General features: G+C 45.0%; 1 protein-coding gene across 1 annotated transcript; it reads left to right on the forward strand.

Annotated features, from left to right (window-relative positions):
* Positions 1 to 1757: 1757 nt before the first annotated feature.
* LOC138369457 (uncharacterized) lies at positions 1758 to 25860 on the forward strand. The gene is made up of 5 exons (XM_069332707.1): positions 1758 to 2090; positions 2208 to 3116; positions 8126 to 8194; positions 9107 to 9227; positions 25679 to 25860. The coding sequence occupies exons 1-5, from the start codon at positions 1758 to 1760 to the stop codon at positions 25858 to 25860; spliced, it is 1614 nt and encodes a 537-aa protein (XP_069188808.1).
* The last annotated feature ends 1671 nt before the right edge of the window (positions 25861 to 27531 follow it).

Raw genomic sequence — 27531 nt, forward strand, 5'->3', positions numbered from 1 at the left:
CCTACAAGACGTGGAGGAGGAGCACGGACCCGCGGGGGACAGAACATGGAGACGATGCGTTAATTTTGGGATGTTGATTGGGTTCCTGTAGGACACGACAGGGTGTGTGTGGGGGCGTTCCCTACACGAGGCGGGAGCCTGTACCAGGAGCTACAACTCAACTCTCACCAGAGGATAGGTGGAAGTAGGTGATTCTAGTTTCCCTTCCAATTCCCCTTTAGTCAGCTATATTATTTAGCCAGAGTATTTTGTATGTCGTGAGCAAGGCTCCCCAATGTCACGGTAGGACACAGTTGTGAGAAGTGGGGCTGGAGAAAGCTCTCACAGGATATTTGCAGTGTGTGGATACACCTGTGTTATTATTGAAGAGTTTGCTGTGTTAGTTGATGAATTCTTTCATGTGACATTTATGGTATAACTTATGCCAGAGAATATATATATATAAAGTGAACCAGTTATTGGTGTTAGGCTATGTGCCCAGTATTGATATTATTACTATTATTGATATCTATGATTTATCTATATATATACATGCTTGTGTGTTGAATAATTTCTCATGTGTGCAGTGATCAATTGAATATTCGCCTACGAAAGGAATTACTGAGAACTCCAGTATTATATCTTGTAGCATTCGTTATCATTATATGAAGTACAGTGTGTTACGCCATGATAGTGAATTATTATGTTCATTAATATAGAAATATGTGATTGAGCTCAAGATCAGTGCAGTGAATCATCTGCGTTCTATTGCCATTATAGCAGTAATCGTGTTGTGTGTTAATACAGTGATAGTTGATAATTTAAAGAAACAGGCGCCTCACGCCAGACAAACAGATAAACGAACATTCGCGCGGTGAGAATCGCTCAGCTGATTTTGACATTTGACGCGAAGGGGAGAGCGTGTTGCCATATAGTGTGCCCAAATTATATGTTGAGAGAGAGCGACTCCTGCTTGTACTTGTTCGCCTGTGGATATATGAATAAGATCCCTTGAGTTTTAAGTAAAATACAAAATTCCTTCTCGTTTGTATTACCCCTCCATAATTCTTGCTGCTACCTAACTATTACAAAGGTGAGAGTGATAGATACATACCTGCCTGATATCAGATCTATTGAGTGTGTTCTTGCCGCTGTTACCACAATTCCACAATACCACTGACGTGTTACTGGACACAGGAAACACCAGTTGGCGACCTTGGGGTTAATAGTAGAGCCCTTGGCGGGGCGGGCACACAGTTGAAAGAGCAAACTGTGTCCCCACTCATCTCTAACTACTAAGGCCGGTTGGGGATCGACTGGGGTACTCTCCTGGCGTACAGTGGCGCCGCGAGGATGGAGTGAAGACCCGCAGGGCTATGGTGAGTAACGGTTATCGCTAATAGTGCGACCGTTGAGAGGATATCTTGTATACTGTTGCTCACCCTCTTATGGTGAACCCCGACATTGGCGACCTCGCCAAGATAACGATCAAGATAAAGGTTGCAGTTGTGGTACTTTGCAGTGGTATTAGGTATCAGGTACAGGGTATCACTCATAGCACAAGATGGAGGATGATAAAGTAACAAGGTTCATTGACACTAGAGATGAGCAGGTGTTGGAGGAGTGCACCAAGGCACAGCTACAATCGATAGCAGACCACTTTGGGATAAAGCTGAGATCTTCCAAAGTGGGAGAGAGAAGACTGGAGATCATGGCACAGCTCAGGGCACGAGACGAAGCTTTAGGGGGGTGGGGAACGGCCACAAACACCTGCCAGTATGGGAGAACATCTGAGCATTGGTGGGAGCAGCAGGGGATCCAGCGGCAGCAGGCACAGCGTCAAGCTGGAAATATTGAAGTTGCAGTTGGAAGCGCAGTTGAAGTGGGAAGAACAAGAACGAGAGGCACAGCTGAGAAGGGAAGAACGAGAGGCACAGATGCGCAGGGAAGAGCGAGAAGCAGAAGCACAGCTGCGCACAGAAGAGCGAGAAGCACAGCTGCGCAAGGGGGAGCGTGAGCAAGAAGCTCTGTTAAAGCGGGAAGAGCGAGAAGCACAGCTGAGGAGAGAAGAAGCGCAACTGAAACGTGAGGAACAAGAGCGAGAAGCACAGGTAAGGCGAGAGGAGCGCGAGCTAGAAGCTAGGCTGAAACAGCAGGAGATAGAAGCTAACAAGGATGTGGAGCTGAAGCGAGCTGAGCTAGGGCTAGCTCCACCTGTTCCGCCACAGCAGGAAGACCGCCGAGTGAGGGAGCGAGATTTGCCGGTCTTTGTACGAAACGAAGATGAAGGTTTCTTCGACCACTTCGAAAGAGTCGCTACCTTGAAGATGTGGCCGAGGGCGGAGTGGGCGGAGCTGGTTCAGAGTAGGCTCACCGGTGAAGCTCGTGAAGCCTACAATACGCTCGACCTCCAAGAGTGTGCCAGCTACGGTGCTGTAAAGAGGGCCGTGCTCCACTCGTTCAAGTTAATGCCGGAATGTTACAGGAAGAGATTCAGGGAATATACCCGATCGCCAGGAAAATCTTATGTGGAGACGGCGAGGGACATAGAGAGAAAGTTCCTGAAGTGGCTGGAGTCTGAAGGAGCAAAGTCGGCTGAAGATGTCAAGAGGCTTATGGTCATGGAGAAGTTTATGTCCGTGCTCTCTCCTGAGATCAGGGTTAGAGTAAAGGAGGCGGATATTAATGACCTGAGAGCCGCGGCCGACAGAGCTGACATGCTGGAAGAAGCCCTGCGACCACACCGAGAGGGACGGCACCGACCGCCCATACACTCCGGATATGGTAGAAATTATAGAAGGACGGACGGATGGAGGACAGGAGCGAGTTCTCCCAAGTCCCACTTCTCGAGTGGGGACAACAGAGGATCGAAGAGTGCTGTGGAGCCGGTAAAGAAGACCCAAGCTGAGAGCTCAGGAGCTGTTGCCGAGACGGAGGAGTCGACGAATGGCGCGAGGAGGATCCACAGAAGAAGAAGGATCCGCTGCTACAACTGCGGAGTATTCGGACACGTCGCGCGGGAATGCAGACACCCTGAGCAGCAGGGGAAAGTGGCTTTCGTGAGGGTCGAGGACCAGATGACCGAGAGGGTGCGGGATGAACCCGTATTGAATGGGGAGAAAAGAGTTCACCCATTCGTGAGTGAGGGGAACAGTAAGGATAGGGGACGCAGACCCCATCCCGGTGAAGATATTGAGAGACACTGGGGCAGATTTTACCCTGGTGAGCGAAACCCTGTTCCCCGAGGGTTACGAGAGTACCAGTGTGGGGGTGGCAAGTGTGACCACTGTGGGAGGCCCAGTGAGGATGCCCCTACACCAGGTGACTCTGAATTCTGATTATGGCTGCCAGACCCTAGTGGTGGGGGTCTGTGCATCAATGCCCAAGATGGAGGCACAAGTCATCCTCGAAAATGACGCATGTGGAGGATGTGTCCTCCCCAAACCTCGTGAAGGGCGAGGAGTGCTTGGAGCACTATAAGGAGACAGGCGGAGTGTTAGACGCCTGTGAGGACTGTCATGTTCACAGAAAATGGTACCATCCGTTTTCTATGTGCGGCGGCTGAGACGCCAGAGAGAGGAAGGTAAACAATAGAGCGTACAGGACGCCCGCCAAGCTTGGTAGCTACTAGTCATGTAATCATATTAAGTATTAAAGTCAGTAACCAAGTCATGACTTTACATCAACCCTACAACCAAGACTTCCTCAGTAACACACAAACACCACATTGGCGACGAGGATGAACTGTGAACGCAGGTGTTTGTTTAGTTTCAAACACAAGGGAGAAGCATGCTGCCTGGAGGAGGAAGAGAAGCTGTGAGCGCCAAACCCGATGCTGTATGCTAACCGATGCTGTGTGCTAAACGATGCTGTGTGCTAACCAATGCTGTGTGCTACCCAAGCTGTGTGCTACCCAAGCTGTGCTGAAGAAACTGTGTACTGAGGAATCTGCCGACGTTGTGTACGAAACGACGCTTTGATGTGTACAAAACCTGATGTTTTGGTTACGAAACGACGCTTCGTGCTACAAAATTCATCACACTGAACTGACTGTTGTAACAACTGCTGTACCAACTGCTGCACCAACTGCTGTACCAACTGCTGCTGTACCAACTGCTGCTGTACCAACTGCTGTGCCAACTGCTGTGCTGCTGCTGTACCAACTGCTGTGCTGCTGCTGTGAGTAGGAACAACACATGTACACAAGGGCTAGGTAAGAAGTCAGTTGCTGCTATATTGTGCACTGTTGTGAACTTTTGCATTAAAACGCTTGTGTGCTTTGCAAAATTAAAGTAATTACAGTGAATTCTTGCCTAACATATACAGTGCAGTAAGTGTTTAATATTCTGAGGAACATTTAAGTGATAAGTTACATTTATTCAGTAAAAATGGCAAATATACCTCAGTTTCCTGCATTTGATCCTGACTGTGACCAGACAAACCTGTCACAGAGGTGGGTCAAATGGCTTAAAAGGTTTGAAAATTTGTTGATAGTTTCTGACATCAAAAGTGCTGAAAGAAAGCGTGCCTTTCTACTTCATTATGCAGGTGATAGAGTTTGTGACATCTTTGGCACACTGAAAGACACTGGTGGTGCCAAAGATTATGACACTGCCAAAGCCAAACTAACAGAGCATTTCAAACCAAGGCAAAATACTGCTATGGAAATTATGCATTTCAGGAGAGCAAAACAACTCTCTAATGAAACTGTGGATCAATACCACACACGTCTGCAGGGTTTAGCAGCCCATTGTAAGTTTGCTGATGTTGACAAAGAAATCAAACAGCAAATAATTGAAACATGCACATCTACACGTCTCCGTCGAAGAGCTCTAGAACTTGTTGATGATGAAAGTTCTCTTACCAAGATACTGGATATTGCTCGTCGAATGGAAGATGCTGCACGTGATGCTCGTGTCATGGAGTGCAGTGCTAATAACGGTTCTGCCACTGTTACTAACAGTGATGAGGTACGTAAGGTTCAAGGAGGACACCGTGATCAAAGAAGATATCATGCCAAACCTAACAGTAAATTTAGCCGAGAACCACGTCACAACTGGGGTCAAGGAACAAGGCTCAAGCAGTCACAACGACCCACATCAGAGGGTGTCAACAATAAATGTTACAATTGTGGAGGAGACTACCCACACCAAGATAATGTTTGTCCTGCTCAAGGTAAGAAGTGCTATGAGTGTGGAAAACTAGGTCATTTTGGTGCTATGTGTCGTTCCGCACTAAAGAAACCACAGTCAATGAATAAAAGCACTGTACGAGGATCAGGTCATAGGGGTCGAGGTGGTAAACACAATATTGCACCTCATATCCAGAATGTTAATAATATACAAGACAACATTTCATTACAACCAGTCTCAGATGACAGTGAATGTGATTATACTTATGGAGTACAAGCAATCACAGAATGGAATGATCTTCCAAACAACCCAGAGACATGTGTATACATTGCTGGTATTTGTCTCAAAGTTCTCATTGACACTGGATCAAACATTGATACCATTGCTGAGTGCCACTATGAAAAATTTAAAAAACAGTTCCCAAAGCTTGAAAACTATAATGGCAAAGCCACTGCCTATGCTTCAAAGGTAGCCTTGCCAGTGATTGGAACTTTCACTGCAGAGATCAAGTCAAAGAATGCAATGCTCATTACTACATTCCATGTTGTTAGGAATGCAAAGGAGTCTTTACTCAGTTACAAGACTTCAACCAAATTGGGGCTACTTCAGCTTTCTAATGCTGTAGCAGTGGATCTGCAAACAATGTTGATGGTATTGTTGCTGAATTTTCTGATCGATTTAAATCCATAGGTTGTTATACTGATAGCAAAGTACATCTGCATATCAACCCAGATGTAATTCCAGTTGCCCAACCACATCGCCGACAACCATTCCATACTCGCAAGAAAGTCGATGCCGAACTGGATAGGCTGATCGACCTAGATATCATTGAACCAGTAACAGGTCCAACACCATGGGTAAGCCCAATTGTCACTCCACCAAAGCCGAAGAATCCAGATGAGATACGCATTTGTGTGGACATGCGTGTTCCCAACAAGGCAATAATGCGTGAACGCCATCCTACACCCACTGTAGATGATATGATTTACCGCTTGAATGGTGCAACTGTATTCAGCAAGTTAGATTTAAACAAGGGCTATCATCAGCTTGAACTTGATGATGAGAGTCGCTTCATCACAACGTTTACGACACATCGAGGTCTGTATAGGTACAAGCGCCTGAGTTTTGGTATTAACAGTGCTGCCGAGGTATTCCAGCACATCATCAGCCAGGTATTGCAAGATATACCTAATGCTGACAACATGTCTGATGACATCATTGTTTATGGCCGTACCCAAGCTGAACACGACAAAGCTCTTCGTGCAACATTGCAACGCTTACGAGAAAAGAATTTGACGCTAAGCCGAGCAAAGTGTGAGTTCAATCAACATAAAATTGAATTCTTTGGACATGTACTTAGTGACAAAGGTCTGTCTCCAGATCCTAAGAAAGTTGCAGATATCAAGAATGCTGCACCTCCTTCAACGTCCACTGAAGTACATAGTTTTCTGGGAATGGCAAACTACTGTTCTCGCTTCATTCCAGATTTTGCTACCATTACGAAGCCTCTACGTGAGCTCCTGAAGAAAAATGCATCATGGTACTGGAGCGATATCGAGCAAAATGCATTTGATGCCGTGAAAGATGCACTAGTAGAGAATGCGACTGCTGCATACTTTGATCCATCAATGGACACTGAGTTAACGGTGGATGCTAGTCCTGTTGGTTTAGGTGCTGTTTTAGCCCAACACAAACCTGGTCAACCAGATTCCCGAGTAGTAATTGCCTACGCCAGCCGTTCTCTCACAGATGTTGAGCAACGATACAGTCAGACAGAGAAGGAAGCTCTTGCTCTTGTATGGGGCTGTGAACACTTCAATGTGTATCTGCTTGGTGCGCCCTTCACCACGATGGTCACTGACCACAAACCGTTGGAGACCATCTTCAATAATCCAAAGTCCAAACCACCAGCTCGCATTGAGAGATGGGCTCTTCGTCTGCAACCATACAACTTTACGGTGAAATACAAGCCGGGTGCAGGCAATCCCGCTGATTACATCAGTCGACATCCTGCAAACAGTTTCACCATCACCAAGCATCAGCAAGTTGCCGAGGAATATGTACACTCTGTAACCTGTGATGCAGTCCCTAAGGCTCTTACTCTTGATGAAATCCGTACTGCAACCCTAGAGGACCCAACTCTGCAAGCAACAGTGGATGCATTGACTAAGAAAAAGTTTCCACGCATCCCACCCTCAGGAGTTGACCAAGATGCATTCAAAGCACTTGAACGCATCCAGACAGAATTAAGTGTTACGCAACAACGCGACACTGTGCTGCGAGGTACTCGTATCGTCATTCCAGCTGTTCTCCAGCAACGTGCTCTGAAGCTTGCACATCAAGGACACCAAGGTCTTGTTAGGACCAAACAGCTGCTACGAGAAAAGGTGTGGTTTCCTGGTATTGATCGTCAAGCAAAGGATATGCATGATGCCTGTGTCCCTTGCCAAGCTGCAGTGGATACTTCAAGACCAACACCTCTACAACCTTCACCACTACCTGCTGCACCATGGACGGAAGTATCGATGGACTTCTGCGGACCGCTACCAACTGGAGAGTACTTGATGGTAGTCATTGATGATCACTCACGTTATCCAGAAGTAGAAATCATCACTTCCACATCTGCAAAGGCTGTCATCCCGAAACTCGACAAGATCTTTTCAAACTTTGGCATTCCTGAAGTTGTCAAGACGGACAATGGACCGCCATTCAAAGGACAAGACTTCGTCAACTTTGCTGAGCATATTGGATTCAAACACCGCCGTGTGATGCCACTACATCCTCAAGCAAATGGAGAAGTTGAGAGATTCATGCAACCTCTCATGAAAGCGGTACGCTGTGCTCATGCCGAAGGACGATCCTGGAAACAAGCTATGTATGCTTTTCTCAGGAACTACCGTGCAACACCGCATGGAACACTGGGCAAGTCATCTGGTGAACTTTTATTTGGACGTCCTATGAGAATCGCACTACCCGTCATGCCAGCCGAGGTAACGGATAAACGTCTCGCTCAGAAGGATGCACTGGCCAAGGGCAAGATGAAAATTGCTCATGATCAACGTGCAAAGGAACAGTTCATAAAGGTTGGTGACACTGTTCTCGTTAAAAAGAAAAAAGAGGGAAAGTTAGATATGCCGTATGATACAAAACCATATAAAGTGATTAGTGTAAAAGGAACTATGGTAACAGCTAGTAATAGAGATCATAGTATAACACGTAATATGGCTTATTTCAAAGTGATTCCAACTAGTGTAGAAAATGATGAAGTGCAAAGTCGTGCAAAAGAAAAAGAAAAAAATAGTTATAACCCGACAAACAATTCATCAAGGGATGTTATTGCATTTAAGGACTCTCGTCCTAAACGTCATGTTAAACGCCCTACACGATTTGATGATTAATTGTGTTCCTATGTAATGAAAAGTATTTACTTATTGTGCTAAACTAAATTTAATATTGTTTGAATAATGCAGATATCTCATTCAATATTTTGTAACTTTGTATTACAGTTTCTTTCATGTTTGTTTAACATTGCATATGTATTTTTAACATTGAAATCCTTTGTGGAAAAGATTAAGTTGTTTAAATTCTTTGTGTGCTTAATTAATGTTAAATGTATGCAGTATCTCTTGATATGGTAATAACTTACTTTGTGTCAATAACTTTGCTTTGTGCTACAAGCATGGTAGACATCCTGTATTCATTCTTTTTAAAGAAAAGGAGGGATGTCATGTTCACAGGAAATGGTACCATCCGTTTTCTATGTGCGGCGGCTGAGACGCCAGAGAGAGGAAGGTAAACAATAGAGCGTACAGGACGCCCGCCAAGCTTGGTAGCTACTAGTCATGTAATCATATTAAGTATTAAAGTCAGTAACCAAGTCATGACTTTACATCAACCCTACAACCAAGACTTCCTCAGTAACACACAAACACCACAAGGACGAGAAAGGAATCGCCACGGTGGCGTTCCCGGTTTGTGCTGTGATTCTGAGGCAGTGCGACGGACACGGAGGGTGTGGATCTGATATGGCTGACGAGGAGACGTCCGACAGTCTGGAAATCGATCACCTCTTCATGGAACCCGGAGAACGAGTGGAGGGCGAAGGCAGCCCGGATGGTGAGTTACAGGTGACCCTAAACAATTCTCTAGGGGTGGACCGCACTCGTCTTGGAGAGTTGCAGCAGATAGAGTTCCCCGAATTGATTCATGAGGCCAATGGAGGACGTGTTGGTCCTGAGAGGGCCACTCATTTTTACATACAGGACGGCATGCTGATGAGTGTGTTCTGCGCAGAGCAGGGAACTGAGTGGGATGAAGCAGTATGCCCTGCGTTGTTTGCCATACGTAACACAGTGGTAGGATCGTTAGGTTTCTCACATTTCCAGCTGGTGAGGAAATGAGGACATGAGGTGCAAAGTCCTCTGTCCATGCTGAAGGAACAATGGCCATCAGGAGTGACCGTGGGAACGGTCAACGGATACGTAAGGAGCGTTTCGCATTGGCGGCAGGAGTACTGGTTGGAAATTAAACTCATCCGAGGGAAAGACAACGTAGTAGCAGATGCCCTGTCCTGTATACACTAACCAGACATGACTCTTATTTTAAGGGGAGGGGTATGTGACGGTGTTCCTCCCCTTATATTTCTCCCACGCCTGCTGTAAGAGTCATGTCCACTTTACCCGAGCGTTCTCTACGTCGCAGGCATCAGTTTGATATATGTGGGAGAGTGTAGTGTTCTCGAGGTGGGGGAGAAATTTGTAAAAAAAGAGTATTTTGGCCTGTGGTATAGGCCCTTTAGGAAGCCAATATGGCGCTGGCCCCTCCGTTTTGCCGCCAAAACTGTTTGACGTCAGTAGCGCCAGATTGGCGACCGACAGCTACGTGGCACAGGGAGCCAATGAAAACCTCTTGTGGCAAGTATGACGTCACGAAGGAAGGGGGGTCTGGTCATCGCGCCGCGGTGGCACCAGCATTCTAAGACAGCCCGTCAAGGAGGTCGGACGTGCGCTGGGGGGTCGTGTCAATTGGACAGTTTACCCCGTCTCCGGAGGACTTATGCATCACCAGCGGTCTGACAGCACCTGTGGGGTCTTCCTTCGTTCATGTGTTAGACTAGAGAGGGAATTGACAGAATATTGAGCAACAAGTGCTCCCAGGACAGGTGTTGTGCAGGTGAAGTTTAGGCAGCAACGTATGCGACGGCTGATAGCTTCACAGTGATGACGTAGTGGCTGGGCCAATCCTCCGTGAGGGAATCAGTCTGTTACGACACATCAAGGTGGACAGATGTGTGGACCGAAGAGGGAATTGACGGAATATTGAGCATCAAGTGGTCCAGGATCGGGTGCTGTGCAGGTGAAGTCTAGGCAGTATTGTCTGGGACGTCTGATAGCTTCACAGTGACGACGTAGCGGCTGGGCCAATCCACTGGGAAGCAGTGAAAGAAGATACTAATTGGGAATTCGTACGACTGCAGCCGAGACGTAGGTTGTCAGCCGTAGTTGGGAGGACAAGTTGACGGCCGGGAGACCGACTCCAACCCTACAAGGCGTGGAGGAGGAGCATGGACCCGCGGAGGACAGAACACGGAGACGACGCGTTTATTTTGGGACGTTGATTGGGTTCCTGAAGGACATGACAGGGTGTGTGTGGGGGCGTTCCCTACACGAGGTGGGAGCCTGGACCAGGACCTACAACTCAACTCTCACCAGAGGATAGGTGGAAGTAGGTGATTCTAGTTTCTCTTCCAATTCCCCTTTAGTCAGCTATATTATTTAGCCAGAGTATTTTGTATGTCGTGAGCAAGGCTCACCAATGTCACGGTAGGACACAGTTGTGAGAAGTGGGGCTGGAGAAAGCTCTCACAGGATATTTGCAGTGTGTGGATACACCTGTGTTATTATTGAAGAGTTTGCTGTGTTAGTTGATGAATTCTTTCATGTGACATTTATGGTATAACTTATGCCAGAGAATATATATATATAAAGTGAACCAGTTATTGGTGTTAGGCTATGTGCCCAGTATTGATATTATTACTATTATTGATATCTATGATTTATCTATATATATACATGCTTGTGTGTTGAATAATTTCTCATGTGTGCAGTGATCAATTGAATATTCGCCTATGAAAGGAATTACTGAGAACTCCAGTATTATATCTTGTAGCATTCGTTATCATTATATGAAGTACAGTGTGTTACGCCATGATAGTGAATTATTATGTTCATTAATATAGAAATATGTGATTGAGCTCAAGATCAGTGCAGTGAATCATCTGCGTTCTATTGCCATTATAGCAGTAATCGTGTTGTGTGTTAATACAGTGATAGTTGAGAATTTAAAGAAACAGGCGCCTCACGCCAGACAAACAGATAAACGAACATTCGCGCGGTGAGAATCGCTCAGCTGATTTTGACATTTGACGCGAGGGGAGAGCGTGTTGCCATATAGTGTGCCCAAATTATATGTGGAGAGAGAGAGCGACTCCTGCTTGTACTTGTTCGCCTGTGGATATATGAATATGATCTCTTGAGTTTTAAGTAAAATACAAAATTCCTTCTCGTTTGTATTACCCCTCCATAATTCTTGCTGCTACCTAACTATTACAAAGGTGAGAGTGATAGATACATACCTGCCTGATATCAGATCTATTGAGTGTGTTCTTGCCGCTGTTACCACAATTCCACAATACCACGGACGTTTTACTGGACACAGGAAACACTAGTTGGCGACCTTGGGGTTAATAGTAGAGCCCTTGCCGGGGCGGGCACACAGTTGAAAGAGCAAACTGTGTCCCCACTCATCTCTAACTACTAAGGCTTGTTGGGGATCGACTGGGGTACTCTCCTGGCGTTCAGTGGCGCCGCGAGGATGGAGTGAAGACCCGCAGGGCTACGGTGAGTGACGGTTATCACTAATAGTGCGACCGTTGAGAGGATATCTTGTATACTGGTGCTCACCCTCTTATGGTGAACCCCGACAATATATATATATATATATATATATATATATATATATATATATATATATATATATAACAGGCTTGTTCGCATATATATATATATATATATATATATATATATATATATATATATATATATATATATATATATATATATATATATATATATATAACAGGCTTGTTCGCATATATATATATATATATATATATATATATATATATATATATATATATATATATATATATATTGTGACGATAATCTCCTTCAAGAGATTGAGCCTGCTCTTCCCTCCATAATTACGTCTTCACAATTATATAAAAAGACTATGGAAGAAATGTCCAACAACGACAACAACACCAGCAAGGCTTGCCAGGGTGAGCAAAAACGTATGCAGCCAGCCACCTGGTCGAACTCCAACCACCAAACTACCCGTTGATCGCTACGGCTCCGCTGATTGGTCGCCGGTCTGGCTGCACCTGCCTCGCCCCCCCCCCAATACTACCTGATGTCTGGGGTCGCCCCAACATCAGTCCTCAGAATGTTCAGTGCTTTCGTGGCCAGCACTCCTCCCAGCTAGACGTTAGCGTGTACTGAGAGAGGTGGTGGCTTTAAGCCAATATTCCAGCACCTCCCACTTAACTTTGTGTTGCACTTCTTGTTATTTTGCCTTAACGTAACTTTTCATTGTGTCATTTAAGTATTCTTATTATTTTGATTGATTGATTTTATTATAAGAATTTGTTTGTGCATTATTTTCATGTTTTGATTTATTTAACGTAATTAAAATTTCATTGTTAAAGTTTACTTGTGTTTTGTGTGTCTTCTCCTTACCTTACCACAGACGAAGTTCCAGTTTTTCTATTTTTTTTTATAACTATGTGACGAGGCCATACCCCTAGCCTTAAACAGCCGAACACCAACGCGTTACCGTCACAATATATATAACAGGCTTGTTCGCATATATATATATATATATATATATATATATATATATATATATAATCCCTTGTGGATTTGTTCATATATGTGTAACCTACGCTTGACACAATCAAGGGATTCTACTTCTATTATGTAACGTGGTAATGGTTCCTCAAATCAACAACCCTGTTACCGAACTAGTATTTACCTGTATCTAAACTTATCCAATTTATGTCCATTGTTTCGTGTTCTGTCATGTGTTGATACGTTAAATACACTATTAATAATCCCCCTTTGTTATGTCTATTCATCCACTTGTTCACCTCTATCATTTCCCCCCTAATTATTTGCCTTTCTTGAGAATTTAATTTAAGCTTTGTCAATCTTTCTTCATATGACAGGTTTCTAATTTGTTTACTTTGTTAATCCATGTTTCTTCATGTGATAGCATAGTGAAGTTATTTTTTATTGCGAACTGGAGTTAATGATGCAGTACTGAGTAGTCCCGTGAGTGATTCATTGAAGTCAATTGTAATGTTAAGTGAAGTCAGTGGTGTGATGCATTGGATTTTATTGAGATATTGTGGAGTCAATGACGTTCTTTAGTGAAGATTATAGTGTGGCAAGGTCTTGACAAAAGATTGTCAAACTGCATTAAATGGTATTGCACAATGGAATGACTGATGTGTTGCATGTAGACAGTTACTTTATGAAATATAATGTTCAACAATTAGTGGGTGCAAATGCAGCTAATACTACTTCAGTCTTGCTTATGAACATTTGACAATATTGATTAGCATAACAGACTTCTTCTCCCCTGTTGTGGTATACCATAAGAAGATATTGAATCAAAAAAACGTGGCTGAAGCTATTATGGCCAAATCCTCTATCAGAGGGGAAGATAACGACGACGTTTCGGTCTCATAGTGGACAGGGCTTGCTATTGGTCAAGGACGGACCGAAACGTTGGTGTTTCTTCACTTTTTGATGTGTGGTTTGGTCATCATTGATACCATAGCGTGATAAGTGTCCTCATTTGCCCAAGGTAATATTTTATGACCTGTGTTTAGGATCGGTCTGAAGAGGTTCTAAATTACAACACTGCTATGAAGCTACACAATACAGGTAATTTATATGTATCTCCTTATTTGATCACTTTGTAGAGACTCAATCTAAGACTCTTTACGGGAAAATCCTTGTCATCTCTGGATTTATTTGTAATTTTATTTTACACAGGAAAATGACGCGTAGAAGATTATTAAAAAAATCTTCTGTTGCTGAACGTGTTATGTTTATAAAGATGTGGGAGGTCGGACACACAGCCCGAGATATCGCTGACATGAGCGGCTACAGCGTCTCCACCGTCTGCAGATGGGTTAAACGCTGGAAACAGGGTCGAAACTTTAAAACAAATCTTCACTGGAAAACGATATTTGCAAAATATTTCAGTAAGGACACGGGCATCCCTCAGATACTTAAACCAATGGCACGTACATTGTCTCAGGATGACTCTCGTCTGCAGAATATCTCAAATGAGACGAATTCAATTTTATATCAATATATGAGAAGTCCTCAATTTTGCAACATTAATTCCTGGAATTTTTCTCCTAACTAAGACCAAATTTTTCTCCAAATATTATATCATTAAGGACCTCGGTCTTTAATAATATAATATAATCACGCAAGTGTATATGTTCTAAGTTGCTTTCATAAAACCTGATCAAAGACTATCATAAAAAGTAACGAATTAATGCTTTAGTTGAAAAGATCAACATATTCTATGTTACATCATTTTGTGAATGTACTGATTCTTATAAGAACCATTCAGTGATAATCTTTAGAGTCGAACGCATGAAACGATAATACATGAAGTCCCGAGCAGCTCAACAATAAATTACAGAAAACCTGAGAGGTCAATGATAACGTACATAAAATCAGACAAGTTAGCGTTAGCGTACTCAAAACAGACAGGGTAATGATAGCATATAGAAACCCAAACAGTTAGTGATAACTTATATATAACCCCCCCAGAGAGGTCAGTGATAATGTACAGAGTCCTCGTCACTTCTGATTTATCGACAATAGATAAACTAGTTAACGATAATATGTACAATCATAGACAAATCATTGATAAATTAATTACAACCATAAGAAATCTCAGTGATACATTGGAAGATGCAGTTTATTACTAAACATACAGGGCTCTGAGACTTGGCAATGATGATAGAGTTACCATGTATCAGCTGGTTATTGTTGAAACTGGGACCTGTGAATGTGAACTAGATTTGGCAGTCAAGATTAGTTGAAATTTTAAACCTAAATAGTGAGTGCATAAACGTTCGAAATTAGGAAAATAGGGAACTAGGATTTATTTCAAAATGTTTTAAAATTAACAAAATATTGTAAATCATCAACTACATCACGATATTGTTAATCTCAATTTTGATATGGAATTTAACTTTGCATCTATCCATTAATAGGCCAAAACTATGTTTTTGTCTCCTAAACCATACTAGAGATTGGACATAAGTTCACTTGAGCGAGTTCAGTGATGGTTGAGAAAATTAATCCCAGGAATTAGAAACTCTTCAATTGAACAGTGATTAAGTTTGCATAATTTATATTCATGAGTGAGGTGAAGAGCTGGGTAACATGACTGAAGTGAACAAATGTACAATAAGTTGTTTAATCAACACAATAAAACACTATGTGTCAATTTGTGTGAAGTAGCCCAAACCGTGTGGCCTACAACTTTGAACACACAATCTATCTAACTGTTTAGATTATCCAACAATCATCTATCCATCTATCTTCTATATATTTTGTTTTATGAATAACATAACTTCTATATGTTAGTAGCTTTGCAAGAATGTAAGAACGACAATGATATGTACTCATACAAACCCATTGTACCTTCTTGTATATAAATAATTCAAAAACAATTATATAGTTTACATTAATACTGCTTGTACTACTAAATCTACTACTGCTATTTTGCAGATATTACTTATACAACTACTACCAATGCTACTTCTTTTACCATTTCTACAGCTAATACTACAACTGTTTTTGCTGCTAATTACTACTATTCTTTTATTAATAAAGCTGCAACTACTGCTGATACTACTACTATTATTAAAACTACTACTTTTCTATTATTAAATAGTTAAACTTCTACTGCAACTACAATCATTTCTGCTAAAAATTAACAGATAAAAACTATTTTTGTTTCATAAACCATCATTCAACCACTTCCATTAAATTTTAAAGGAAAACCTAATTAAGATATACTGTTTTAATGTAAATAAAAATTATTGTAAATAATAATAATATAATATTATAAGAAGCAAAAAATAACACGAAACAGGTGCAATACTGGGCAATATGTATGTGGCACGATGATGTAAGAAACAAATGCTAAGGTTGATCAATTGGCAGTAAAGCTTCGTGTCGCACAATAAGAGAACAACAAGGACCAGCATCAGGAGGCACCTTTCCACCTCTCAACAGAAATTATGGCTCTGTAGCTACCAGTGCCTTGGAAAATGTGAACTTCTTACTTTTCACTTCGCCAGCAAGATGCAAGTTACTGAGCGAGATCGCTGTCTCTTTGTCCTACTTTCGCTTACCAAGTCCCGTTTATCTTCCTGTAACATCAAGAAAGAGAAAATTTAAAAACACTTCTACTTTTACTACTAAACGAATGTTAGCAAGCCTCTCATGCATGATTTGGTTCTTTCATTTTATAATGATGTGTACTTGAAGTCCCACTTGGAAACACTTCTATGCAGTCTGAGGTTCAGACCAGGAATCCTGGTCAGGCTACGATTACTTCGGACAGGTAAAGTTCGGTTGAGTGGCAATCGAACTTGCCAGTTTACCACAAGATATCATTCCTCCAAGAAACATACCAGTGAGGCGTATGTACACCTGTGCAGTATAACCGGACCGCTCATATGGAACATCTGTTTTGATGACATACTTAGGTTAGTGTCATTGCAGATATGTGTGCACTAACATATTCTCAGTCAATCCCAGAAAATGATAATACAGATAGCAACGCTAGGAATAAAATTTCCAAGTGGGACTGTTCTACAAAATAAAAAGTTGACTGTTGACCAAACCACACACTAGAATAAACCTAAAAGTACAATAAGGTGTTTAATCAACACAACGTTTTGGTCCGTCCTAGACCATTCTCACAATCGACTTGAGAATGGTCCTGGATACACCGAAACGTCGTCGTCCCTTCACTTTCTAGTGCGTGGTTTGGTCAACATTTTTTCAGCCACGTTATTGTGACTCCTCGCCTGGAAAAAGAAAAAGTTGACTTCCGTTCTATTTCTGTAAACCAAATGGCAAACAAAAAAACTGGACCGTAACTTCTCAACTTCACCTAACATGTCCTTCACCTAATTAAACAATCACAGGCCCATTATTTGTCCCTTGTGGCAAAATTTAGTTATTATATGTGCTATACTAGGTCTATACTAGGCGCTGAGCATGGCATCAGCTACTTTTTCCACTAGAGGGTGGTCCCAACCGGACTGTTTGTGTTGTTTTGTTGGCTCTATAATGGTTGCTAGGGCTGCAAGAACATCCCATATATATATATATATATATATATATATATATATATATATATATATATATATATATATATATATATATATATATATATATATATATATATATATATATATATGCAAACAAGCCTGAATGGTCCCCAGGACAATATGCAACTGAAAACTCACACCCCAGAAGTGACTCGAACCCATACTCCCAGAAGCAACGCAACTGGTATGTACAAGACGCCTTAATCCACTTGACCATCACAACCGGACATAATGAGGTGATAGCCGAGGCTATTTGAACCACCCCACCACCGGCACTCGGAAAGTAATCTTAGGCATAGCATTTTACCAAATCACTTCATTCTTTGGGGCACATGTGAGGAACACAAATGCGAACAAGCCTGAATGGTCCCCAGGACAATATGCAACTGAAAACTCACACCCCAGAAGTGACTCGAACCCATACTCCCAGAAGCAACGCAACTGGTATGTACAAGACGCCTTAATCCACTTGACCATCACAACCGGACATAATGAGGTGATAGCCGAGGCTATTTGAACCACCCCACCGCCAGCACTCGGATAGTAATCTTAGGCATAGCATTTTACGAAATAACCTCATTCTTTGGGGCACACGTGAGGAACACAAATGCGAACAAGCCTGAATGGTCCCCAGGACAATATGCAACTGAAAACTCACACCCCAGAAGTGACTCGAACCCATACTCCCAGAAGCAACGCAACTGGTATGTACAAGACGCCTTAATCCACTTGACCATCACGACCGGACATAATGAGGTGATAGCCGAGGCTATTTGAACCACCCCACCGCCGGCACTCGGATAGTAATCTTAGGCATAGCATTTTACCAAATCACCTCATTCTTTGGGGCACACGTGAGGAACACAAATGCGAACAAGCCTGAATGGTCCCCAGGACAATATGCAACTGAAAACTCACACCCCAGAAGTGACTCGAACCCATACTCCCAGAAGCAACGCAACTGGTATGTACAAGACGCCTTAATCCGCTTGACCATCACGACCGGACATAATGAGGTGATAGCCGAGGCTATTTGAACCACCCCACCGCCGGCACTCGGATAGTAATCTTAGGCATAGCATTTTACCAAATCACCTCATTCTTTGGGGCACACGTGAGGAACACAAATGCGAACAAGCCTGAATGGTCCCCAGGACAATATGCAACTGAAAACTCACACCCCAGAAGTGACTCGAACCCATACTCCCAGAAGCAACGCAACTGGTATGTACAAGACGCCTTAATCCACTTGACCATCACGACCGGACATAATGAGGTGATAGCCGAGGCTATTTGAACCACCCCACCGCCGGCACTCGGATAGTAATCTTAGGCATAGCATTTTACCAAATCACCTCATTCTTTGGGGCACACGTGAGGAACACAAATGCGAACAAGCCTGAATGGTCCCCAGGACAATATGCAACTGAAAACTCACACCCCAGAAGTGACTCGAACCCATACTCCCAGAAGCAACGCAACTGGTATGTACAAGACGCCTTAATCCACTTGACCATCACGACCGGACATAATGAGGTGATAGCCGAGGCTATTTGAACCACCCCACCGCCGGCACTCGGATAGTAATCTTAGGCATAGCATTTTACCAAATCACCTCATTCTTTGGGGCACACGTGAGGAACACAAATGCGAACAAGCCTGAATGGTCCCCAGGACAATATGCAACTGAAAACTCACACCCCAGAAGTGACTCGAACCCATACTCCCAGAAGCAACGCAACTGGTATGTACAAGACGCCTTAATCCACTTGACCATCACGACCGGACATAATGAGGTGATAGCCGAGGCTATTTAAACCACCCCACCACCGGCACTCGGATAGTAATCTTAGGCATAGCATTTTACCAAATCACCTCATTCTTTGGGGCACACGTGAGGAACACAAATGCGAACAAGCCTGAATGGTCCCCAAGACAATATGCAACTGAAAACTCACACCCCAGAAGTGACTCGAACCCATACTCCCAGAAGCAACGCAACTGGTATGTACAAGACGCCTTAATCCACTTGACCATCACGACCGGACATAATGAGGTGATAGCCGAGGCTATTTGAACCACCCCACCGCCGGCACTCGGATAGTAATCTTAGGCATAGCATTTTACCAAATCACCTCATTCTTTGGGGAACACGTGAGGAACACAAATGTGAACAAGCCTGAATGGTCCCCAGGACAATATGCAACTGAAAACTCACACCCCAGAAGTGACTCGAACCCATACTCCCAGAAGCAACGCAACTGGTATGTACAAGACGCCTTAATCCACTTGACCATCACGACGGGACATAATGAGGTGATAGCCGAGGCTATTTGAACCACCCCACCGCCGGCACTCGGATAGTAATCTTAGGCATAGCATTTTACCAAATCACCTCATTCTTTGGGGCACACGTGAGGAACACAAATGCGAACAAGCCTGAATGGTCCCCAGGACAATATGCAACTGAAAACTCACTCCCCAGAAGTGACTCGAACCCATACTCCCAGAAGCAACGCAACTGGTATGTACAAGACGCCTTAATCCACTTGACCATCACGACCGGACATAATGAGGTGATAGCCGAGGCTATTTGAACCACCCCACCGCCGGCACTCGGATAGTAATCTTAGGCATAGCATTTTACCAAATCACCTCATTCTTTGGGGCACACGTGAGGAACACAAATGCGAACAAGCCTGAATGGTCCCCAGGACAATATGCAACTGAAAACTCACACCCCAGAAGTGACTCGAACCCATACTCCCAGAAGCAACGCAACTGGTATGTACAAGACGCCTTAATCCACTTGACCATCACGACCGGACATAATGAGGTGATAGCCGAGGCTATTTGAACCACCCCACCGCCGGCACTCGGATAGTAATCTTAGGCATAGCATTTTACCAAATCACCTCATTCTTTGGGGCACACGTGAGGAACACAAATGTGAACAAGCCTGAATGGTCCCCAGGACAATATGCAACTGAAAACTCACACCCCAGAAGTGACTCGAACCCATACTCCCAGAAGCAACGCAACTGGTATGTACAAGACGCCTTAATCCACTTGACCATCACGACGGGACATAATGAGGTGATAGCCGAGGCTATTTGAACCACCCCACCACCGGCACTCGGATAGTAATCTTAGGCATAGCATTTTACCAAATCACCTCATTCTTTGGGGCACACGTGAGGAACACAAATGCGAACAAGCCTGAATGGTCCCCAGGACAATATGCAACTGAAAACTCACACCCCAGAAGTGACTCGAACCCATACTCCCAGAAGCAACGCAACTGGTATGTACAAGACGCCTTAATCCACTTGACCATCACGACCGGACATAATGAGGTGATAGCCGAGGCTATTTGAACCACCCCACCGCCGGCACTCGGATAGTAATCTTAGGCATAGCATTTTACCAAATCACCTCATTCTTTGGGGCACACGTGAGGAACACAAATGCGAACAAGCCTGAATGGTCCCCAAGACAATATGCAACTGAAAACTCACACCCCAGAAGTGACTCGAACCCATACTCCCAGAAGCAACGCAACTGGTATGTACAAGACGCCTTAATCCACTTGACCATCACGACCGGACATAATGAGGTGATAGCCGAGGCTATTTGAACCACCCCACCGCCGGCACTCGGATAGTAATCTTAGGCATAGCATTTTACCAAATCACCTCATTCTTTGGGGCACACGTGAGGAACACAAATGTGAACAAGCCTGAATGGTCCCCAGGACAATATGCAACTGAAAACTCACACCCCAGAAGTGACTCGAACCCATACTCCCAGAAGCAACGCAACTGGTATGTACAAGACGCCTTAATCCACTTGACCATCACGACGGGACATAATGAGGTGATAGCCGAGGCTATTTGAACCACCCCACCGCCGGCACTCGGATAGTAATCTTAGGCATAGCATTTTACCAAATCACCTCATTCTTTGGGGCACACGTGAGGAACACAAATGCGAACAAGCCTGAATGGTCCCCAGGACAATATGCAACTGAAAACTCACACCCCAGAAGTGACTCGAACCCATACTCCCAGAAGCAACGCAACTGGTATGTACAAGACGCCTTAATCCACTTGACCATCACGACCGGACATAATGAGGTGATAGCCGAGGCTATTTGAACCACCCCACCGCCGGCACTCGGATAGTAATCTTAGGCATAGCATTTTACCAAATCACCTCATTCTTTGGGGCACACGTGAGGAACACAAATGCGAACAAGCCTGAATGGTCCCCAGGACAATATGCAACTGAAAACTCACACCCCAGAAGTGACTCGAACCCATACTCCCAGAAGCAACGCAACTGGTATGTACAAGACGCCTTAATCCACTTGACCATCACGACCGGACATAATGAGGTGATAGCCGAGGCTATTTGAACCACCCCACCGCCGGCACTCGGATAGTAATCTTAGGCATAGCATTTTACCAAATCACCTCATTCTTTGGGGCACACGTGAGGAACACAAATGCGAACAAGCCTGAATGGTCCCCAGGACAATATGCAACTGAAAACTCACACCCCAGAAGTGACTCGAACCCATACTCCCAGAAGCAACGCAACTGGTATGTACAAGGCATCAGTTTGATATATGTGGGAGAGTGTAGCGTTCTCGAGGTGACGAGAAATTTGTAAAAGAAGAGTATTTTGGCCTTTGGTATAGGCCATTAGGGAGCCAATATGGCGCTGGCCCCTTCATTTTGCCGCCAAAACTGTGTGACGTCAGTGGCGCCAGATTGGTCACCGACAGCGACGTGGCACAGGGAGCCAATGAAAACCTCTCTTGGCAAGTATGACATCACGAAGTAAGGGGGGTCCGGTCATCGCGCCGCGGTGGCACGACCAGTCTAAGACAGCACGTCAAGGAGGTCGGACGTGCGCTGGGGGGTCCTGTCAGTTGGACAGTTTACCCTGTCTCTGGAGGATTTACGCATCACCCGTGGTCTGCCAGCACCTGTGGGGTCTTCCTTCGTTCATGTATTGAACCAGAGAAGGAATTGACAGAATATTGAGCATCAAGTGCTCCATGGACAGGTGTTGTGCAAGAGTGGAGTCTAGGCAGCAACGTATGCGACGGCTGATAGCTTCACAGTGATGACGTAATGGCTGGGCTAATAATCCGTGAGGGAATCAGTCTGACACGACACGTCAAGGTGGACGGATGCGTGAAGGTTGATCCTGTCAATCTGACAGTAATACGCCACTCCCGTGGATCTTACGCGTCACCCGTAGTCTGCACTGGGAAGCAGTGAAAGAAGATACTAATTGGGAATCAGTGCGACTGCAGCCGAGACGTAGGTTGGCAGCCGTAGTTGGGAGGAGAAGTTGACGGCCGGGAGACCAACTCCAACCCTACAAGACGTGGAGGAGGAGCACGGACCCGGGGAGTACAGAACACAGAGACGACGTGTTAATTTGGGATGTTGATTGGGTTCCTGGAGGACACGACAGGGTGTGTGTGGGGGCGTTCCCTACACGAGGCGGGAGCCTGGACCAGGAGCTACAACTCAACTCTCACCGGAGAATAGGTGGACGTAGGTGATTCTAGTTTCCCTCCCAATTCCCCTTTAGTCAGCTATATTATTTAGCCAGAGTATTTTGTATGTCATGAGCAAGGCTCACCTATGTCACAGTAAGGCACAAGTGTGCAGAGTGGGGCTACATAGAGCACTCATGGTATCTATTATTATTATTGGTGTGTGCAGGCACCCGGAGTAATTGATGAATTTACTGTGTTGATAATGTCTTTCATGAGACTTTAATATGATCATTTAGTGAGAGAAAATATATATATATATATATATATATATATATATATATATATATATATATATATATATATATATATATATATATAAATGTACCAGTATTTGGTGTTAGGCTATGTGCCCAGTAACTATATTATTACTATTATTGATATCTATGACTTATCTATATGTATATATATATATATATGTCTATGCTTCTGAACTGAATAACCATTCATGTGTGCAGTGATCAATTGAATATTCGCCCACGAAAGGAATTACTGAGAACTCCAGTAATATATACTTGCATGCGTTATCATTAAATGAGGTGCAGTGTGTTATACCATGATAGGGAATTATTGTGTTCATTAATATAGAAATGTTTGATTGAGTTCAAGATCAGTGCCGGGAAGTATTTACGTTCTATTGCTATTGTCGCAGATATTGTGTTGTTTGAACATTTAGTGATCCTTGAGAATTTAAAGAAGCAGGCACATTTCGCCAACAAACAAGTGCAGTAAGAGATCACGCAGTGGGGGGGGAATCGCCCAGCTGATTTTGACATTGACGTGAGGGTGAGCATTGCCAGCTTGGCGAGTTCATGATTATATGTGGGAACGAGCGACTTACGTATGAAATAGCTGTTTACTTGTTGACATACGGATGTGATGTCTTGAGTTTTAAGCAAAACACAAAATACCTTGGCGTTTGTATCATCCCCTCCATATTTTTTGTGGCTATATAATGCATGAAAGGAAATAGAGTGATTGATACATACCTGCCTGATATCTGATCTATGGAGTGTGTTCTTGCCGCTGTTACCACAATTTCACCAAACCACAGACGTGTTACTGGACACAGGAAACACCAATTGGCGACCTTCTGGTTAATAGTAGAGCCGTTGCTGGGGCGGGCACACAGCTGTAAAGAGAACAAGCTGTGTTCTCACTCATTCTCGATCAGAGGCCGGTTGGGATTGACTGGGATACTCTCCTGGCATACAGTGGCGCCACAAGGATAGAGTGAAGACCCGCAGGGCTACGGTGAGTGCCCTTGTGTATACTGTTGCTCACCCTCTTATGGTGAACCCCGACATTGGCGACCTTGCCAGGATAACGATCAAGATAAAGGTTGCAGTTGTGGTACTTTGCAGTGGTGTTAGGTATCAGGTGCAGGTTATCACTCATAGCACAAGATGGAGAATGATAAAGTAACAAGGTTCATTGACACTAGAGATGAGCAGGTGCTGGAGGAGTGCACCAAGGCACAGCTACAATTGATAGCAGACCACTTTGGGATAAAGCTGAGATCTTCCAAAGTGGGAGAGAGAAGACTGGAGATTATGGCACAGCTCAGGGCACGAGATGAAGCTTTGGGGGAGGAACAGCCACAAACACCTGCCAGTATGGGAGAACACCTGAGCATTGGTGGAAGCAGCAGAGGATCCAGCGGCAGCAGGCGCAGCGTTAAGCTGGAGATAATGAAGCTGCAGCTGGAAGCATAGCTGAGAAGGGAAGAGCGAGAAGCAGAGGCACAGCAGCGCAAAGAAGACTGAGAAGCAGAGGCACTGCTGTGCAGAGAAGAGCGAGAGGCACAGCTGTGCAGAGAAGAGCGAGAGGCATAGCTGGGCAGAGAAGAGCGAGAGGCACAGCTGCGCAAGGAAAAACAAGAGCGAGAAGCACAGCTAAGGCGAGAGGAGCGCGAGCTAGAAGCTAGGCTGAAACAGCAGGAGATAGAACTAACAAGGATGTGGAGCTGAAGCGAGCTGAGCTAGGGCTAGCTCCACCTGTTCCGCCACAGCAGGAAGACCGCCGAGTGAGGGAACGAGATTTGCCGGTCTTTGTACCAAATGAAGCTGAAGGTTTCTTCGACCACTTCGAGAGGGTCGCCACCTTGAAGAAGTGTCCGAGGGCAGAGTGGGCGTAGCTGGTTCAGAGTAGGCTCACCGGTGAAGCTCGTGAAGCCTACAACATGCTCGACCTCAGGGAGTGCACCAACTACGATGCTGTAAAGAGAGCTGTGCTCCATTCTTTCAAGCTCCCGCCGGAATGTTACAGGAAGAGATTCAGGGAATGTACCCGTTCGCCAGGAAAATCTTATGCGGAGACGGCGAGGGACATGGAGAGGAAGTTCCTTAAGTGGCTAGAGTCTGAAGGAGCGAAGTCCGCTGAGGATGTCAAGAGGCTTATGGTGATTGAGAAGTTTATGTCCGTACTCTCTCCTGAGATCAGGGTTAGAGTAAAGGAGGCGGATATTAAGGACCTGAGAGCCGCGGCCGACAGAGCTGACATGCGTGAAGAAGCCCTGCGACCACACCGAGAGGGACGGCACCGACCGCCCGTACACTCCAGATAAGGTAGAAGATATAGAAGGACGGACGGATGGAGGACGGGAGCGAGTTCTCAAGAGTCCCACCTCTCGAGTGGAGACAGTGGAGGATCAAAGGGTGCTGTGGAGCCGATAAAGAAGTCCCAAGCTGAGAGCTCAAGAGTTGTTGCCGAGACGGAGGAGTCGACGAATGGCGCGAGGAAGATCCACAGAAGAAGAAGGATCCCCTGCTACAACTGTGGAGTATTCGGACACGTCGCGCGGGAATGCAGACACCCTGAGCAGTGGGGGAACGTGGCTTTCGTGAGGGTAGAGGACCAGATGGCCGAGAAGGTGCGGGATGAACCCGTACTGAGTGGGGAGAAAAGAGTTCACCCGTTCGTGTGTGAGGGAACCATAAGGATGGGGGACGCAGATCCCATTCTGGTGAGAATATTAAGAGACACTGGGGCAGATTTTACCCTGGTGAGCGAAATCCTGTTCCCTGAGGGTTACGAGAGTACCAGTGTGGGGTGGCAAGTGTGACCACTGTGGGAGGCCCAGTGCGGATGCCCCTACACCAGGTGACTCTGAATTCTGATTATGGCTGCCAGACCCTAGTGGTGGGGGTCTGTGCATCAATGCCCAAGATGGAGGCACAAGTCATCTTGGGAAATGACGCATGTGGAGGATGTGTCCTCCCGAATCTCTTGAAGGGCGAGGAGTGCATAGAGCACTATAAGGAGACAGGCGGAGTGTTAGACGCCTGTGGGGACGAGAAAGGAATCACCACGGTGGCGTTCCCGGTTTATGCTGTGATTCCGAGGCAGTGCGACGGACACGGAGGATGTGGATCTGATAGGGCTGACGAGGAGACGTCCGACAGCCTGGAAATCGATCGCCTCTGCATCGGACCCGGAGAACGAGTGGAGGGCGAAGGCAGCCCGGATGGTGAGTTACAGGTAACCCTCACCAATTCTCTAGGGGTGGACAGCACTCGTCTTGGAGAGTTGCAGCAGATAGAGTTCCCCGAATTGATTCATGAGGCCAATGGAGGACGTGTTGGTCCTGAGAGGGCCACTAATTTTTACATACAGGACGGCATGCTGAGGAGAGTGTTCTGCGCAGAGCAGGGAACTGAGTGGGATGAAGCAGTATGCCCTGCATTGTTTGCCATACGTAACGCAGTGGTAGGATCGTTAGGTTTCTCACCTTTCCAGCTGGTGTATGGACATAAGGTGCAAAGTCCTCTGTCCATGCTGAAGGAACAATGGACACCAGGAGTGACCGTGGGAACGGTCAACGGATACATAAGGAGCGTTTCACATTGGCGGCAGGAGTACTGGTTGGAGATTAAACTCATCCAAGGGAAATTCAACGTAGTAGCAGATGCCCTGTCCTGTATACACTAACCAGACATAACTCTTATTTTAAGGGGAAGGGTATGTGACGGTGTTACCCCCCTTATATTTCTCCCATGCCTGCTGTAAGAGTCATGTCCACTTTACCCGAGCGTTCTCTACGTCGCAGGCATCAGTTTGGAATATGTGGGAGAGTGTAGTGTTCTCGAGGTGGCGAGAAATTTGTAAAAGAAGAATATTTTGGCCTGTGGTATAGGCCCTTTAGGGAACCAATATGGCGCTGGCCCCTCCGTTTTGCCGCCAAAACTGTGTGACGTCAGTGGCGCCAGATTGGTCACCGACAGCGACGTGGCACAGGGAGCCAATGAAAACCTCTCTTGGCATGTATGACGTCATGAAGGAAGGGGGGTCCGGTCATCGCGCCGCGGTGGCATGACCAGTCTAAGACAGCACGTCTAGGAGGTCGG

The sequence above is a fragment of the Procambarus clarkii genome, chromosome 28, assembly GCF_040958095.1.
Source record: "Procambarus clarkii isolate CNS0578487 chromosome 28, FALCON_Pclarkii_2.0, whole genome shotgun sequence".
In the NCBI taxonomy this organism is placed as follows: Eukaryota; Metazoa; Arthropoda; class Malacostraca; order Decapoda; family Cambaridae; genus Procambarus; species Procambarus clarkii.